Here is an 18,237-nt window from a genome sequence, read left to right as displayed (position 1 = left end):
AAATTAGAATTTATTAATCGTCCGCCTGCTCGTAGTAATCCTTGTTCATCAATGAACGGATTAAGAGAAAGAATTCGGCTATTTTTAGGCAAAACTTGAGAATTCTGTAAGCAACGAATTTCTTCCGAAAACCTTTCAGTCTGCACTAGCTTACATATTTTGTAAATAGTGCTGTCTAACTCACGGGTAGATAACGGCCCTGAAAGTTTTTCCTTTTTTCGAGCATTATGAGACCATCTATAAACATGTGCAATAACTCGAATTAATGTGTTATAAGAAGACCATCTAAAAAATATCTCATTAGGATTACCGATGATTTGTTTTACGGTAGAAAAAGATAAGTTCATATTTTGTTTTCGCGCTTCGTGCAATGCTATTTTGACGTTTGGACATTTAGGCCACTGCTCACAATCTGTCAATAAAAAAGGAGGACCATGCCAGCAAAGAGGTTGAGTTTGAATGGCTACAGGATCGGAACCTCTGGAGACTATGTCAGCGGGGTTGATATCAGACTCTATATGATAACAAGTCATATTTGCGGTAAGTCGTTGGATTTCGGCAACTCAATTTGAGACAAACACTTTCCATCGACTCGGTTCAGAATTTAACCAATCCAGAACGATCATAGAATCGGTGAAAAGATTTACTTGATGTATATGAATTTCTAGAGACTTTAACAGCTTGTCGACTAATTGAGCTAATAACAGTGCTCCGCACAGTTCTAAGCGTGGCAAGCTCATCGAACTTAATGGCGCTAATCTAGATTTAGATCAAATCAGATGTGAAGAGGGTTTGTTTGAATTATCGCAAGATACGAGATAAATGCAAGCTCCGTAAGCGAGCTGTGACGCGTCCGAAAAACCACAAAGTAAAACTGATCTATAACTTATTTCGGTATCTATCACGCAACGTGGAATGTGTATAGAATTGAGTTTAGGCAATTGGTAGACAAAAATTGACCATTGATCAGCTATATTCGCAGGCACTGGAGAGTCCCAATCTAGTTGACTTTTCCAAACCTCTTGTAAGATTAATTTAGCTGTCACTATTACAGGATTAATTAAACCCAATATGTCGTAAAGCTGTCCAAGGGTTGCTAGAATGGTTCTTTTAGTTATTATAGAATGATCAATTTTTAATTGAAAATTATAATAAATAGTATCAGATTTTGTATTCCAAGCGGTACCTAACGTTTTTGTTTCATCGTCTCCTAGTATATAAAATTCTGTATTCTGTGAATCGCCAGAGTTTTTGATCACGCGGGGATTATTTGACACCCATTTTCTTAATTGTAATCCATGTTTAGACAATGTTTTGTTGATATTTGCTTCTAATTCAATTGCTTTGTCAAGGTCGTGGTGCCCAAAAATTAAGTCGTCCATGTAGAAATTGTTTAAAATTATTTTACTAACTTCGGGCTGTCAATCTTTATATTTAAGTCCAATATCATGTAAAACACGCGTAGCTAAGAACGATGCGCTAGCTGTGCCGTACGTCACGGTATTTAATTCGTAATAAACGATGTTTCCAGTGACGTCATCTCTCCAAAGAATGCGTTGCAATTTTCGATGGGATTTGTCAATCTATATCATACGGTACATTTTTTCAATGTCCGCGTCAATCAAAATTGGGTAAGTGCGCAAACGCAAAACCATATCGAATACGTCCTTTTATACTTTGGGCCCTATCTTGAGCACGTCATTTAGACTATAGCCATAATTAGTTTTCAAATTTGCGTTGAAAACGACGCGTAATTTTGTAGTGCTACTACTTTCCCTTATGACGGCATGATGGCTGAGATATACGCAAATTTCACCTGGTAAATCTAAATCAGGAGTAATGCGGGACATATGACCCATTTTCTCGTATTCCTTTAGAAAGTCAGTGTACTGGGTTTTTAACTCGATATTCTTTTCCAAACGTCGCTCCAAAGAAAGTAAACATTTTAATGCGATCGAATAAGATTCTCCTAACTCTACATAATTTTGCTTTAAAGGAAGTTTAACTGTATAACGTCCGTCTGTTTCGATTTTATGATTATTTCGAAAATCTAACTCACATTCGAGTTCTTCATTAGTTAGCTTATCTTGTTTGCTTCCTACATTTTCAATTTGCCAGAATTTTTGTATGGTGTTATGTAGGTTTTCGTAAGATTTATTGAGATTCAAAAAACAATGACTGATATTTTTCTTTCGGTACACGGTATAAGTTTAAAGGACCAACTAAAACCCATCCGAACTTGGTATTTTGCAAGATAGGACCGTCTTCACCTAACATAATTTTTTGGTCATTTAAACAACGGAAAAATAATTCGGTTCCGATTAAGATATCAATTTCGTTTGAGTTACAAAAATCGGAATCCGCTAATTGAATGTTTTCGGGCAAGTTAAGAAAAGTAGGATCGAAAGAAATTTGCGGCAATTTAGTGGTAATTTTATTTATAATTAAAAATTCAGCCTTTGCCTGGAATGAATCATTTAACGCTTTAACCGTTGTTTTGACTTTGACTGACACATTACAGGACGCGCCTCCTACTCCAAGAACAGGAACGTTTACTATACATCCTGGTAAGTTCAACTTTTGATACAAAGCTTCAGAGCAAAAGTTGGATTGACTCGCAGAATCCAATAACGCGCCACACTTTAAAGCTTGCCATTTGTGTCTATAATGTTAACGATTGCTGTTGCAAGCAAAATTTGAGTTTCACCCGAGGAATTAGTGTTGTGACAACGAGCAGCTGATGACGCTGTTGCATTGCTGACCGTTTCGTTAGCACCTGTATTTATGCTAGGTACATTGCCTCTGAAGTGAACTATCGAGTTCTTGTATCGATTGACGCGTACTGTTGTAATTTTGATCGGACATTTGCAAGATTCTGGAACCTTGTTCGCTATTTTCAAGATTAACGGTATTTTCAGAACTGACGTTTGTGGGACTAATGGCGGTAAAGGTATTATTGTTATTATAAGGAGTGTTTCGATTAAATTGGAAATTAGAATCATGTAAAATGGAGTTATGTTTACGCTTGCAAATCCTACATGTTTTACCTGTACAATTTTCATTATTGTGACCACTTCTTAAGCAATTAGTGCATATTCCTAAACGCTTCAGCTCAAGATAACGATCTTTACAGGATAACGCAAGTAATTTAGGGCACTTGTATGTATAATGATTCTTTTCTTTACAAACGTAACAATAAAAATTATTAAATTGCCCTTGATTTGCCGAATTCTGATAAAACTGTTGTGTGGAATCTCTTGTGTTTACATGAGCTACTGTACTGCGGTTTTGAGGAGCTTTTTCGTACGCGTTGTGTTGTTTATTGTCAATAGTTTCAAGTTCTTGACATTTATTTTTCAAGAAATTTAATAACTCATCGAGCATTGGCGAATCTTTATTGTTCAACACTTCCCACTCTTTACGGGTGTGATTGTCTAACTTTTGTGAAATTAAATATATTATCAACGTATCCCATTGGTCTACTGGTTGACCAAGACTCGTTAATGCTCGAAGGTTTCGAACTACGCTGTCTATGAGTTTTCGTAAATTTTGATGAGATTCTCTAGATACTGAGGACATTTCAAATAAATTTCGAACATGATTGTGAATTAACATGCGCTTATTTTCATATCTTTCACGTAGTAACTTTAATGCCTCATCGTAATTAGCTTCGCAGATTTCTAGAGATTGTAATACTTGTGTTGCCTCACCGCGAAGGCACGACTGCAAGTAATAAAATTTCTGAATTTTTGTTAAGTCGCTGTTTTTATCAACTAACGCTTGAAATACTTCGTAGAATTGAATCCACCCTTCGTACGATCCACTAAACTGTGGCAGGGAAATAGATTGTAACTTTGCGTTATTATTACATTTAAATTTGCTCCAGCACTCGAAACTACGTTATGTTCTTGTTGTTCAATTAAATCAAGCGCTATCGCAACGCTACTGTAATAATTGTCTTCAAACGACTGTCTTTCAACATCCTGTTTTGAATCTAATTCTTCGATTTTTGATTGAATGTCTTGAAACTCTGCCCAAGTTGTATCGAGATCTTTTACACGCAATTTTAAGCTTGTATATCCGGGATTTGGACTGTTCAAAAAATTAGTAAAACGAATTAGAGTTGCCTTTAATTGGCCTCTTCGAAATACCAACCTTTTAAGCTCGTCTGTTCTTGAATCGACACCATTATCTGTGTCATCGGGCATTGTAAAAAATTGATGTAAGTTGACCGTTTAGACGTTTTTAAAAAACTAAATCTGATATTTGCTTTAAGCTTCTCACACAAACTTTAGCATGCAGATGGATGTGTTCAGGTAGGAACACTAACGGAAAGGACCTACTTTATATTTTGACGTCTTGCTTCTTTCTCGCTGCTCTACGTGGCAACGCTGTGTATGGCTCGCTGTTGTTGATCTTGCACCCGTTCACGGAACACGGCACGCGGAATTTACATCAAACCGATGCTTTTTGAGGTTACTTATCACTTATCACTTTGCAATCCGCTCGTATGTACCAAAATGTATGTTGGATTTATACTTCTCGTTTGTAGTGGACTGTATGATTCGATTATTTTAATGAAACGAACTTTTTTGCTAATTAAACGATTATATTCGGGAATTAAAAAACGGTAACGTGTCGGCACGGCGACGGCTTCGTACGAGAGAGAGAGATGCAGCGTTGCCAGTTATTAAAGTCCAACTTTAGTCATCTCTTGGTGGGGGTAAAATTATAGGGCGCTACTCTCCCTAAGGGTTCAAATATTTACAATGTTTACAACAAAAGGGTTTTGGACAGATCGCGAAACCTCTTCATCGACTGACAGAGAAAAACAACCAATTTTCCTGGACAACAGATTGTCAGCAAGCTTTCACGGAATTGAAGAAGCGTCTTATCACAGCCCCTATTCTGGCTTATCCATCGCAAGAAGGGACGTTTGTTTTGAACACAGATGCTTCGCAGTATGGTTTAGGAGCCTTTCTTTCTCAGATCCAAAATGGCCAAGAAGTGGTCATTGGCTATTACAGCAAGTCGTTGGGAAAATCTGAGAGGAACTACTGCGTCACTAGTAAAGAACTCTTGGCAGTTGTGAAAGCTGTAGAACATTACCACAGCTTCTTATACGGGAGGAAATTTCTTATCCGATCAGACCAATGAAGGAAATAATCAGTTTGGAACGGCTCTCAATGGTCGAACTAAAAAGGTTTTTTAATTTTATGAGCTCCCAGTAAAATGAAGGAAATAATCAGTTTGGAATGGCTCTCATTGGTCGAACAAGAAAGGTTTCTTGAATTTGACTCATAGTAAAATGAAGGAAGTAATGAATATTTTACGGCGTCCAATGATGGAACTAAGGTTTCTTGAATCTTATTGGCTTCTAGAACAATGAAGGATATAATCAGTTTGGAACGGCTATCATTGGTCGAACTTAAAAGGTTTTTTAAGTTTATGAGCTTCCAGTAAAATAAAGGAAATAATCAATTTGGAATGGCTCTCATTGGTTTAGCAATAAAGGTTTCATTAATTTTATTGACTCCTAGTGAAATGAAAAAAATAATGAAAATTTTACGGCTTTCAATGGTGGAACTACAAATGTTTCTTAAATCTTATTGGCATCTAGAACAATGAAGGAAATAATCAGTTTGGAACAGCTCTCAATGGTCGAACTAAAAACGTTCTTTAAATTTTTGGGTTCTCAGTAAAATGAAGGATTTAATCAGTTTGGAATGGCTCTCATTGGTCTAGCAAGAAAGGTTACCTGAATTTTGTTGACTCCTAGTAGAATGAAGAAAATAATGAATATTTTACGGCTTTCAATGGTGGAACTACAAAGGTTCCTTGAATCTTATTGGACCCTAGCGAAATTAACGAAATAGTCAGTTTGGAACGGCTCTCATTGGTCTAACAAATAAGGTTTCATTGACTCCTAGTAAAATTAAGGAAATAGTGAATATTTTACGGTTTTCAATTGTGGAACTACAAATGTTTCTTAAATCTTATTGGCATCTAGAAGAATGAAGGAAATAATCAGTTTGGAACCACTCTCAATGGTCGAACTAAAAAAGTTCTTTAAATTCATGGGCTCCCAGTAAAATAAAGGATTTAATCAGTTTGGAATGGCTCTCATTGGTCTAGCAAGAAAGGTTACCTGAATTTTATTGTGGTACAAAGATTCCTTGAACCCTATTGGCTCCTTGTGAAATGAAGGAAATAAACAGTTTGGAACGGTTCTCATTGGTCTAAAAGAACAAGTTTTATTGACTCCTAGTAAAATTAAGAAAATAATGAATATTTTACGGCTTTCAATGGTGGAATTACAAATGTTTCTTGATTCTTATTGGCCTCTAGAACAATGAAGGAAATAATCAGTTTGGAACGGCGCAGCGCATTACTGCACTTCTGCGCAGTTGCCAGGATTCGATGCAGGAGGGGGGTCTTATTATATACTGCAAGTTTCATGACGGCGACTCAACCCGTTCGGGAGTTATGGAGGTTCAAACTTTTGAACCCCCCAAAATGCTACTTGCTTCCTTAATTAGACAGGCTGTTGTGCCCAGGTTTATGGGGGGATTCTAGCCAATTTTGGGGGTCATGTTAAGGTCCCCAAAAACTTTTTATGTAGGACTTAGTTTTTCCCCCCACAAAGTTTATACCTGTATCTCGGCAGAGTCATGACTTGGTGGCGAGTTGAGCCCGGCACTGTTGTTCACTTGCGCACTGCGTTCGAACGAAAAGAAGATTTTTTTTGTACGCATGGTCGAGTTGTTTTTAGCTCACAACTCGGAAACCCCTTGACCGATCGGGATGAGCTTTGGCATGGGGGGGAATCTTGGGACGGCCCGTTGGTGGCTCCCACTTAGGGGCGGCACCGGGGGCGGCAAGGAGTGGCAACTTTTTTACAATCATGTGCACGCGTTGTCCCTTGGGGAGGTGTTAGTCCAGGGCCCGAATGGTGTCCAGAAAATAATTGGTGTCAATTTTGGGTGGCGGCAACCTTCGTTCCGGGGGCGGCAAACACTTTGAGGCTCCATAACTTAGAGGGGATTAGATCTAGGACCACCAAACATGAGGCTCATATAGAAGAGTCGGGGGGCAAAGAGGGGTCATCCCCCCAGCCCCCCCCTTTGCAATTTTTTTTGTATCGGACACAATATAACTTTCGTAGAGGACGCCTCAAGGTCCTTGAGGTCCCTATGACCGATCTACCGACCCCCCCGAAGGTCAACTTTCTGCGCAAGCGCGTAAGGTGGCTACAGTTTATTGCCCGAGACCTAAGCAACCTTGATGCGATCAATTTGTACCTTGGGATGTAGGCGTAGTTTGGGGGGGCCATTTGGGGCATTACTTCCTTTTTGCCCTCGGGGATTGAAAAGGGGGGATAAATCCTCATCTTTGGGATATCTAAATTTTAACTCCGTCGCTATAGAAATGGTCTCCCGCAGACCGACCTGCCAAAATTTAAACTCTTTTCGATCTCCCTTTTGAAAGTGGGGGGGAAAAAACCGGTTTGCGGATCGGATTTTTGAAGATTACGCCGGAAGGAAGCCGCGAATGCGCCCGACATCGAATAGAAACATGTCTACAAACGAATTACGCACATTTTTTATAGGGTGGGAAATTAATTTTCCAGGGGTGAAATTTGGGGGGAATTTTTTTAAAAAAATTGGAAAATTGCATATTTAACTTCGTAGGGTTGTAGAGCGACCCAATTTAGTAAAAAATGTTTGTCCCAAAATTTTCCGGGGAAAAATACGCCCAGGTGGGAAAATTGAAAAAATTGGATTTCATTTTCAGTCATTTTCCGACCTGGTCCGGGCATATTTGTATAATGCAAGTTTAGTTTATATGACTCAGGAGGTCCTAAAAAAAAAAAAATCGCTAGAAATCGCTAGAGCCAATAAAAATTTTCTAACTAATTTTGGACTTATTTTTTTGGATTTTTATGTTCAAAAAAAAAATATTCAAAACTAAAAATATAAAAAAACCATAAACTTATTGAACCTTTCTAGTTCTACCAATGAGAGCTGTTCTAAACTGATTATTTCCTTCCTTGTTCTAGATGACAAAGAGATTCAAGAAACCTTTGAAGTTCCACTAGTGAAAGCCGTAAAATATTCATTACTTCCTTCATTTGACTAGGAGTCAATAAAATTCAAAAAACCATTCCTGTTCGACCAATGAGGGTCGTTCCAAACTGATTATTTGTTTCATTGTTCTAGGAGCCAATAAGATTCAAGAAACATTTGTACTTCGACCATTTAAAGCCGTAAAATATTGATTATTTCCTTCATTTCACTAGGAGCCGATAAGATTCAAGAAACCTGTGTCGTTCCACCATTGAAAACCGTAGAATATTCACTATTTCCTTAATTTTACTAGGAGTCAATAAAGCCTTTTTTTAGACCAATGAGAGCCATTCGAAACTGATAATTTCCTTCATTTTACTAGGAGCCCATAAACTTAAGGAACCTTTCTAATTCGACCAATGAGGGCCGTTCCAAACTGATTATTCCTTTCATTGTACTAAGAGTCAATGAGAATCAAGAAACCTTTGTAGTTCCACCATTGAAAGCCCTAAAATATTCATTATTTCCTTCATTTCACTAGGAGCCGATAAGATTCAAGGAATCTTTGTAGTTCCACCATTGAAAATCGTAAAATATTAATTATTTCCTTAATTTTACTTGGAGTCAATAAGACCTTTTTTTAGACCAATGAGAGCCATTCCAAACTGATTATTTCCTTCATTTCACTAGGAGCCAATAAGGTTCAAGGAACCTTTGTACCGCCGTTGAAAGCCGTAAAATATTCATTATTTCCTTCATTTTGCTAGGAGTCAATAAAATTATAGAAACCTTTTTTGTTCGACCAATGAGAGCCATTCCAAACCTTTCTTTTATTGTTCTAGATGCCAATCAGATTCAAGAAACCTTTGTAGTCCCACAATTGAAAGCCGTAAAATATCCATTATTTCCTCCATTTCACTAGGAGTCAATAAAATTCATGTAACCTTTCTTGCTAGACCAATGAGAGCCATTCCAAACTGATAAAATCCTTCATTTTACTGGGAGCCCATAAATTTAAAGAACTTTTTTAGTTCGACCATTGAGAGCCGATCCAAACTGATTATTTCCTTCATTGTTCTAGATGCCAATAAGATTTAAGAAACATTTGTAATTCCACTATTGAAAACCGTAAAATATTCATTATTTTCTTTATTTCACTAGAAGTCAATAAAATTTAGGGAATCTTTCTTGCTAGACCAATGGGAGCCGTTCCAAACTGATTATTTTTTTCATTGTTATAGATGTACCTTTGTAGTTCCACTATTGAAAACTGTAAAATATTAATTACTTCCTTAATTTTACTAGGAGTCAATTAGACTTTTTTTAGACCAATGAGAGCCATTCCAAACTGATTATTTCCTTCATTTTACTAGGAGCCCATAAACTTAAGGAACCTTTCTAATTCGACCAATGAGAGCCGTTCCACACTAATTATTCCTTTCATTGTACTAAGAGCCAATAAGAATCAAGAAACCTTTGTGGTTCCACCATTGAAAGCCTTAAAATATTTATTATTGCCTTCATTTTACTAGGAGTCAATAAAATTCAAAGAACCTTTCTTGTTCTACCAATGAGAGCCATTCCAAACTGATTATTTCCTTCATTTTACTAGGAGCCCATAAGTTTAAGAAACCTTTCTAGTTCCACCAATGAGAGCTGTTCCAAACTGATTATTTCCTTCCTTGTTCTAGAATTTTTATAAATTTGTCAACGTCAAAATCCATGTCGTTGGATTGAAGATGCGATTCAGGCATATCAACCAAAAGCTCGGGGTTGTTGCTTGTCCATTTTCTGAGTTCAAACCCGGCGGAACCCAGAAGTGAAATTAGCTTATTGCGGATTACGAGTCCTTCACTCATGGTTTGCGAAAACCCGGTAATTACATCGTCAACATAGATATCTTCGCTTAGAATGCTCGCAGCTTTCCGACAGCGGAAACCTTCATCTCGGAAACTGCCGAATACAGTTGTTGGTCAAGTATGGAGAACTTTTAATGCCAAATAAAACACGTTTGAACTTATACACTCGAACGGGTTCCTCAGGTGCGAATCTCCAAAGAAAACATTGATAACTTTGATGATCTTTCGATACCATTATTTGATTGAACATATTTTCTATGTCGCAGCTAAATACTGTCTCATAAATTCTAAATTTTAGTAAAATTGCGACAAGGTCTTTTTTGAGTTTAGCAGCACCTGTCAGTAATGTGTCATTCAAAGAAATTCCGTCCGACATTTTCGCGCTTGCGTTAAAAACGATTCTAGTTTTCCCAGGCTTTATTATGCAGGTATGCGGGATATAAAAGAAACTAGTTGGATTGCCAGTAGATTTCTCGTCGAGCAGCTCGACTATATCAGTCTATGTATTCTTGAATAATATTGTTATACTGAGTGCGAATTTCTTTATTGAGTTATAAACGTCCTTCTAAGTAAACAAGTCTTTTATACACAATAGAATAACAGCTATTTGGATCAAATGTAGGCTCATTAGGTTCTTTAAAAGGTAGTTTTACTATATATCTGCCACTCGAACATGCGTGTCTTCAAAAATTTTATAGCAAAGCTCGTCCTCAGGAGATAACAAGGTCTTTTGGGGAATGATTTCAATCTCCCAAAACCGTTTCAGGGTCTTTTCCAGATCATTTAAATCGTTATCAATTGTACTATGAAAAAGTGAAATAAAGAAGTAGTACAAGTTGAACTTTTAAAATTAGGAATCTTTCCCATAAGAATATAGCCGAAAACAGTGGGTAAAGCGACGGGCTCGTTTTCTTTGCCCGGTATAGGAAGTCCATTCAAGAGATACGGGAAATCCTCAATGCCTAATAAAATATCAATGGTGCGCGGTTTAAAGAATTCAGGGTCCGCTAACTTTAAATTAGCAGTATGGGGCCAGCTATTTGACCCAAGAACGTGTGAAGGTATAGAAGGACATAGTTTTGGTAGTATGATAGCTTCAAAGTTAATGCGGGGGTTTGTTTGACCGGAAGGTTTAATTGTCCAAAGCATTGCACTGACGTAATACAAAACTTTTTAAAGAATCAAAAGTTGGAATTTTAAAGGTATTAGTGCATTGTTCCATTTGGTATTTTTCCATGGTTTCCTGATCAAGGTGTTTACTAAACAAGTAATGTAAAATAAAACTCTATTCCACAACGGAAAACTGCAGATTCTTTAGAGCAGAAAGGTTTTCAGAAAATGTGTCACATAATTGTCGAAGCACCCTAGGACTTCTAGAACTACTACTAATATATGGTGTGTTTTCGATTGCTTTTAAGTGAGATAGAGCAATAATTCTTTTATTGTCATAGCGGTTTATAAGCGACTCAAAAGGCGTTCCATATTTATTTGCGGTTATAGGTGTACATTGCACCAAAGTCAAAGGTGGGCCTTCTAGAAGTGAGATTAATTATATACCAGGTGTCCAAGAGCACCCTGGACATAAGAGATTAACATGGGAAAACGGTTTTGATTTTTTTGCGCCTGTACGGTTGATTTGATTGAAAAATCGTATTAATGAAAGTTGTAGTACCTATCACGGATTAGTTTTATGTATTTTTTTCAGATCTCCAACTTGAGCCAAAACACGAACAAAAATGAGAAAATTTAAACTTTTAGTCTGCACTGTATAAGCGGTTGTCGCACAACGGATAAACAGCAGTGGGATTGCGAACGCTCTATTCGATTCGTATCGGTTCGTATCGGATTGGGAACTTTTATTTGTCGATACGATATCAACTCGATACGAAGCCAAAAACTCGATAGCTAAGCAGTCATCGAATACACTCCGAATGGTTTCGAATTGGACCATTTTGCGAAAGAGAAGACTTTTTTGTAGTTGTTTTCTTTTTCTAATAAACTTAACCTAACATAGTTTAGACTTTAGAGTTTGTTGTTTGTTTACTGTTTTGCTTTGAGGTTTGATTCACAGGATTCACTGCTTCACATAATAACTATTGTGGGAAATTATAAGTTGCCGCTGCCACTGGCAAAAGCCAGACGGACGAGAGGAGGCGAAGGGGACGCGGGTCGAGATGGTGTAAACAACAAAGTGCGCGAGCGCGACCGCGACAGTGAGTAGTAAGACGTACGAACTGAACAACGAAACGACGCGTAAACGTTTACTAAACGACGAACGTTTTATTAATTTCTATCATAATTACCATTTCCTCAATATAGTTATTTTGTTTTACGGGTGTGTCTTTGCGTTATCCACAACAACCCACACTATTATAGATATTCATTATAAAATCGCTATTGATTTATTTATAGAAAAGAAACTCTAAAATGTCCTGTAAGTTGACCAATGATCATTGGGAAGTGTTGGTGACTTTCATGGAAAAGCACCCACAGTTCGCAAGAGGGCAATTTTCAGGCCCGTCTGGAAAAATTGGCCAAAAAAAAATGTGGGAAGAATTGGCTGCAATACTGAATTCGTTGGGCCATGGAGAAAAGACTACTGAAAAATGGCAAAAGGTAAGTTTTTGGTAGTTAAAAGTAAGTATAGCTATACCACTGTTATTATTGTGAGTATTGCATCAGCATTCCTGACCTTTTTGTATTTTTAGACATGGTCTGACATAAAATATGCAATTAAAAAGAAGGCTAGTACAAATAAGTCAAATTTATTCAAAACTGGAGGAGGACCTTGCACAGCCAAAAAGTTAACTGAATATGAAGAGCGGATTTTAGCCCTTTTGGGCAAAAGTATTTTTGAGGGTGTTGGTGTTCCAGAATGTGGTGTAAAACAGGTCATAGTGTCGAAACAATAAGATTGTTTAGTTATTTTGATTTTTCAGCTTCCGAATTCTGGTTCTATGCAAGTTTCCTGTCATTCATCACCCTCAACATCAGTGTTCGAATCTTCAGTTCAAGTAATTGAGGTAGAAACGTGCAAGGCAAGTACAAAATAAATAGTAGTAAGTAGAAATAATAAATGAGTTCCCTTTTCTTTTATTAATTAAGACTTATCTTTAAACTTGACTTAATATTTTTTATTTTACAAACTTTATAGGTATTACTATCTGGTTCTTTTCTAAGGGCATATAGGTCAAGGAATATATCGGGTGTTTATTGTTTATGTGGATAATCTGTTAAAACACAAACTAACTTGTCTTAGGTCCCAGCAACAGAATTACAAATTGAGCCTGACCATTCAGAATTATTTACTCTACCCTTGGATACTACAACCTATGTTAATTATGATGAAAATCCAATAGATGTTACTCTTGGTGACCATACTTATATAAAAGCCACACCAAAGAAAAGGAAAAAAAACATAACAGCAGAAGAAAGAGAAAATGCCTTTTGTGAGGACTCAGTTAATGAACTGAAGGAAATTAGAAAAGAGCTTCAAATATTAAACCAAAACATGAATGAAATGAATACAACGTTTAGAGGATTTTCACCTTAATTATTTAACATAATAAAATTCAGCTGAAATAAATTAAAAATAAAGTCACATTATCATGATGTGTGGGTCTTATCGTCTCATTCGAGTAGTATGTGTGTTGAATGTGTTAAATATCACTTCAGAAATACCTTATTACAAATGTATGATTTTCCATTTGTATCAAAAAAAAAACTTGAGTCACTTTTTAAATCAGTTGTCATTTTTTCATAGTAAAAACAAATTTAATTATTCTTAGTCAATGCAACATTTTGACTTGTTATTCCATGTAGGTAGGTAAATTATCATGTGCATTTAGAAAAAAAAAACATTAAAATTCATCAATCAGCAGTTTTCTTATCGACACCTTCGCGACGATGCGACTAGACGAGTGCAATAAGGCAAGTCGGTCACACCGGCACGCGGCGTCAAATAGAACTAATTAGTCTGCTTTACTTTATTTTCCACTAATGTCGCAATTTTTGGAAGCAACCAAATAATAACCTTCGGTTTATTATGTACTGTTCGTTTTCAACGGTGGAAACATATCGCTATCCTGCTGCTTGCTTTTATTTAAAGCGGGTACTACACATAATAAGTAAAAAATTATTTATCGACAATTAGAAGTTTCATTCCGGCACATTTTTTGTCGTTATCGGGAATGCTTGACTTCGACATCGAAATATCACAATCCGCTGTTTTACAGTGTGGATTTAATTTGTTATTTCCGATTTAGAAGACATGTAAAAATTAGTTTAGTAGCATGTAATAGCATGTTTAGTAGCATGTATGTAAAATTCTATTTTTTCTCCAAAATATTTGATTCCTAGTTTTACCATTATACAACCTTCTACTAAATAGAAATTTTAAAAGTACACATTTTGCTTTTAATATTGTAATCCACAAAATTCGTATAATGGGAATGTTACATTTTTTTACAAAACATTTTTTGGATCATTTACCTATTTTTGATACCGAACTTGTACTGGTTCGTCCAAATAATTATTAAAATATGAAATCTTTCAAGAATAAGTCCAGTTGTTTAATCTTGCGGACTTTTCATATTTATTTAAAAATATAATGGGGCAATCACTTGATGGATTAAACGTAGGTGGACACGTAAATTTAGGGATGGTCGGAGCTTTTTGTTCGGCCAGTGCTGTACGTAAAGTTATATTAGCCATTAATTTTTTGACTTTTTTAACATAAAACACGATCGTTTCAGTAATACCGACATGCTTTTAACAATTTAGAAAACGAATATTCAAAATGACAATGTAGAACAAAATTAATTATGCAAAAAGAAAAAAATTATATATTTTTGTTTTAAAGAGGTAATTTTCACTCACGATGAAAAAAATCAAAAATATTTTTTCTGGTTTAAAAATTCACTTTTTTTTAACAGTGTTTTTCATCCTTAGCTGACCATGAATTATCTTTTTCCGAATTATTTGGTAATCTTCCACTGTTTCCTGCTTGAGAAATAATAATTTCTTTCTCTTCTGAAGATGACCACCCATGTTAAACTAAAATTTTATCAAATGAGCTCTTCAATAGCAAAGGTAATCCCCGTAAATCACTAAAAATATCAACGTTACTATCCCTAGCCAAAAGAAAAAAAAAACTTAAAATTTCTTTTATAGCCCACACATTATTTTCCTCAAACTGTATCATACCCCAAAAGATAAAATAAAAATAAAAAACTCAACTATTGTTTTTCATCCATCTCAAAACAGACCGGCGCCTCTACCAAATGTCACGTTTAATTTATGAGCCCTTTCGGATTCATTAATTAAACTGACTCACGACGTTAAACGTCGTGCCGGAATCTCAGTTCTAAGGATGGAATCAAACACTGAGTTTTCTATTAAACACATAAATCTATTAAATGTAGTATACATAAATGGGTCTGCACAATACGGTCATAAACACACTAAAAGTTGACAATTTAACAATTGTACTTACATAGATTCATAAGCTAAGGACCTCAGCATTTTCTGTCGGCTGGCTTGGTCACTTTCGTGTTGGAACAATTCTGGAGAATGGACTACTTAACTTGATCTTCTTTTCCGAGGAGAGTCGACATCTCGACTTCCTGGTTCAGCTGGTCGCACTACTGTCGATTGGTTCACACTCATCCTATACTGCTGAAATCGGCGTGTTTTATACCCGATTGGCTGACGTAGTTTGTTATTGTTCGTCGCCTATTTTCCATATTCCTGCAAAGCAGGTGGCGGTGACTCATCACTGATATGGTGCACCCGGTGCATGATACTCTCGGTGTATCATGGTGCGACCTTGCCTCGTGCGCTTAATATTTCGCAATCCTCGAATATTCTTATGTTTTTAAGTCAATAAGTCCATCTTTTGAATTAATGGATTTTCCATTCGTGACAATATAATATAGATATAATACATGAAACAATACTGTTTCACTTGTCTTGTTCGGTTTGGGTCCCTCCAGGTATCTCCTGATCAGTATCAGTGTTCAACTGGTTTTCATTTCTTTCCTCACGTATAGGCACTTGATACGGTGCTGTACCACGTACACGTGTATGATTAACTCTTCTCTTCGAATAGGCGTGACAGTCACCTGCCGAATCCAATTTGGCGTGTTTGCTTCGTTTGCTGTATTTGGTGCTGGCACAACGGGGTTCCAATTCGATCGCATAGTCACCCTCGGCACTTCAACTAACGTCGGTTCACGTCTTGATGGCACCCTAAATGGATGTCTCATCATTCTAGGTGGCAAATGGGGTTGTGGAGGTTGATATTGTCACGTTAAGGGTTGGTTGAGGGGGAAGAATACACAGGATTCCACAGGTAACCCACTTTTATTAAGTAATAGTGCCTTAATGACTAGACGAGAATCTTACCCCCAGATGGCCAAGATGGCGGGGAGCATGATGTGATCTGGCTTCTAGGCAAAGGGTACACGGGGGGCAGCGCTTTAGCGGTGATGAATGAACCCTAGACTTAGGTCCGAGGGCATTCACCGAGCCGGCAAAGACGTGAAGAACCTAACAAAGGGAGGTAAGTAGGAACGGCAACTTAAGCTGCTCGCCCACACTATTTCCTTTGCCAGGGCTGATCTAGGGTGTGGCACTTGGTCACCTACTGCTCCACGTTACGTTACACAATAGGCATACCCAGACTAACCCAGAGATCAGTCAGTGACCTCCCTCTGGGGAGACCCCAGAGTTCGGTAATCTGTACGTGCTTTTGGTGCATTATTTATACCCACATCATGACCCCAATTCGCCAATCTTGCTGTGAATTATTTGGGTCCAAAGTCCTAGTAACGCTTTTGTGACTCCCAAATGTTGCACTATTCCTGGTCGTTGTATTTCTTAGTGTAATTCCCATAAATGGTATAAAGTCATGTCATACAAATGTAATTTGACATTTATGTCCGAAATACATCGGGCATAATATAAAAACATCACTATCCACTCATTTCTTCTAAACTTTCGATCGGCAATTATTCAAGGAAATGCACTTGCGGTACTATTACGGTACTTCACTAATTAAAATGCAAATTCATGTCAGCACTTTTACGGGACGCATGCGGTCACATATTATTTATTTGATGCACTTTATTTTGACCGAATACATTATGCTGGTAAAAAAAATATCCAACACTAGAATAAAACGAAACTCGTTATTTTAATCGGTCTACCCCCCAATATCACATACCCCTGACATTTATATTTATTCAAGTATTAACTGGTTCGGCACATACGTCATTTCCCGATATATTTAACGTCCCTCGTATTTTTGTCTAAGTATGCCATTTCAATTATATCATTTTCCATTGTATTCAAATAACTTGTAACACGCGCGCTTTAATAATCATTTTACACACTTTTGGTAACTGCGGAAAATTAGACTAATATCCGTTCGTGAATTTTTCAATTGCGCATTAAATTCAGACGCAGATAAGAGAATAAAAATCCCTGAGCTCAGTAACTTAAAATTTTAGGTACAACTCGGTATGTGAAGTTTGTAGCCAACAAACGTAATATTTGTATTTCAACAAAATTAATACTTTGTATACAGTCTTCATGTCAGTTAGGGATAGACGGTGCCTTATTATCGTTTATTTATTTTACTTATGCGGCACTGCATTCACAGCAGTTTTGTCATTTTATGGACGAAACGGTCGTTTACATTTTCGTCTCCAGTCACTTTCTTTGTGAGTCTTAGTGAACAAAGTTGTTTCTCTCCGTTCAAAACCAATAATTTTCCTTTTTTTTCCCTCTTCCTTGTAACCTCGTGTTTTTCCTTTATTTTATAGACAATTCTTCACCACGATTTACACCAACTCCCGACAGTGGGTGCGCGGGAGCGGTTTCAGAAGACTTTTAAGTATCGCTCACAATATAAAAGTAACGTGTGTAATTGCGGTGATTTAAATACATTTACATATTTTTCTGGTCGATTATGTTACATGCTACAGTAATTCCAGTGATGCGTAACTGATAGTAGAGCTGGACTGGGTTTATCGATAGATCAGTTCCTCGAAATTGTTTCCCAGTGATTTTCTGGGAGAATTTATACAAAAATTATTTTAATATCGTTTTTACATGATGATTCCTAACTAAACTAAGAAAAAACAAAACAATCTTAATCTTGAATATAGTCCAATTTGGAACAGTGATCAAAAATTGTACCTGTAGGATGATTTTAATTTTACAACTCTTGAGGATGATTCTTAAGAATTTGAGATAAAAACTCGTTGAAGACCCCGTTTTCCAATAATATTATCCCAAAAAGCTTATAC

The 18,237-nt window shown here is 36.7% G+C and overlaps 1 protein-coding gene and 2 long non-coding RNA genes across 3 annotated transcripts in view; 2 read left to right on the top strand and 1 right to left on the bottom strand.

Moving 5' to 3' along the window:
* LOC145735662 (uncharacterized) overlaps positions 1-18,237 on the bottom strand; it is a 105,741-nt gene that overhangs the window by 77,377 nt on the left and 10,127 nt on the right. The window lies entirely within an intron of this gene.
* LOC145735292 (myb-related transcription factor, partner of profilin-like) lies at positions 11,474-14,749 on the top strand. The gene is made up of 3 exons (XM_081989139.1): positions 11,474-12,541; positions 12,634-12,807; positions 12,865-14,749. The coding sequence occupies exons 1-3, from the start codon at positions 12,353-12,355 to the stop codon at positions 12,976-12,978; spliced, it is 477 nt and encodes a 158-aa protein (XP_081845265.1). The 5' UTR covers positions 11,474-12,352; the 3' UTR covers positions 12,979-14,749.
* LOC145736024 (uncharacterized) lies at positions 16,006-17,248 on the top strand. The gene is made up of 3 exons (XR_014179821.1): positions 16,006-16,277; positions 16,337-16,487; positions 16,540-17,248. It is a non-coding gene; the product is annotated as an uncharacterized LOC145736024 (long non-coding RNA).

The sequence above is a fragment of the Ips typographus genome, linkage group LG11 (assembly GCF_016097725.1).
Source record: "Ips typographus isolate SLU linkage group LG11, UJ_Ityp_2.0, whole genome shotgun sequence".
NCBI lineage: Eukaryota > Metazoa > Arthropoda > Insecta > Coleoptera > Curculionidae > Ips > Ips typographus.
Note: the sequence above shows the minus strand (reverse complement) of the source record. Positions and strands in the feature narration are given on the sequence as shown.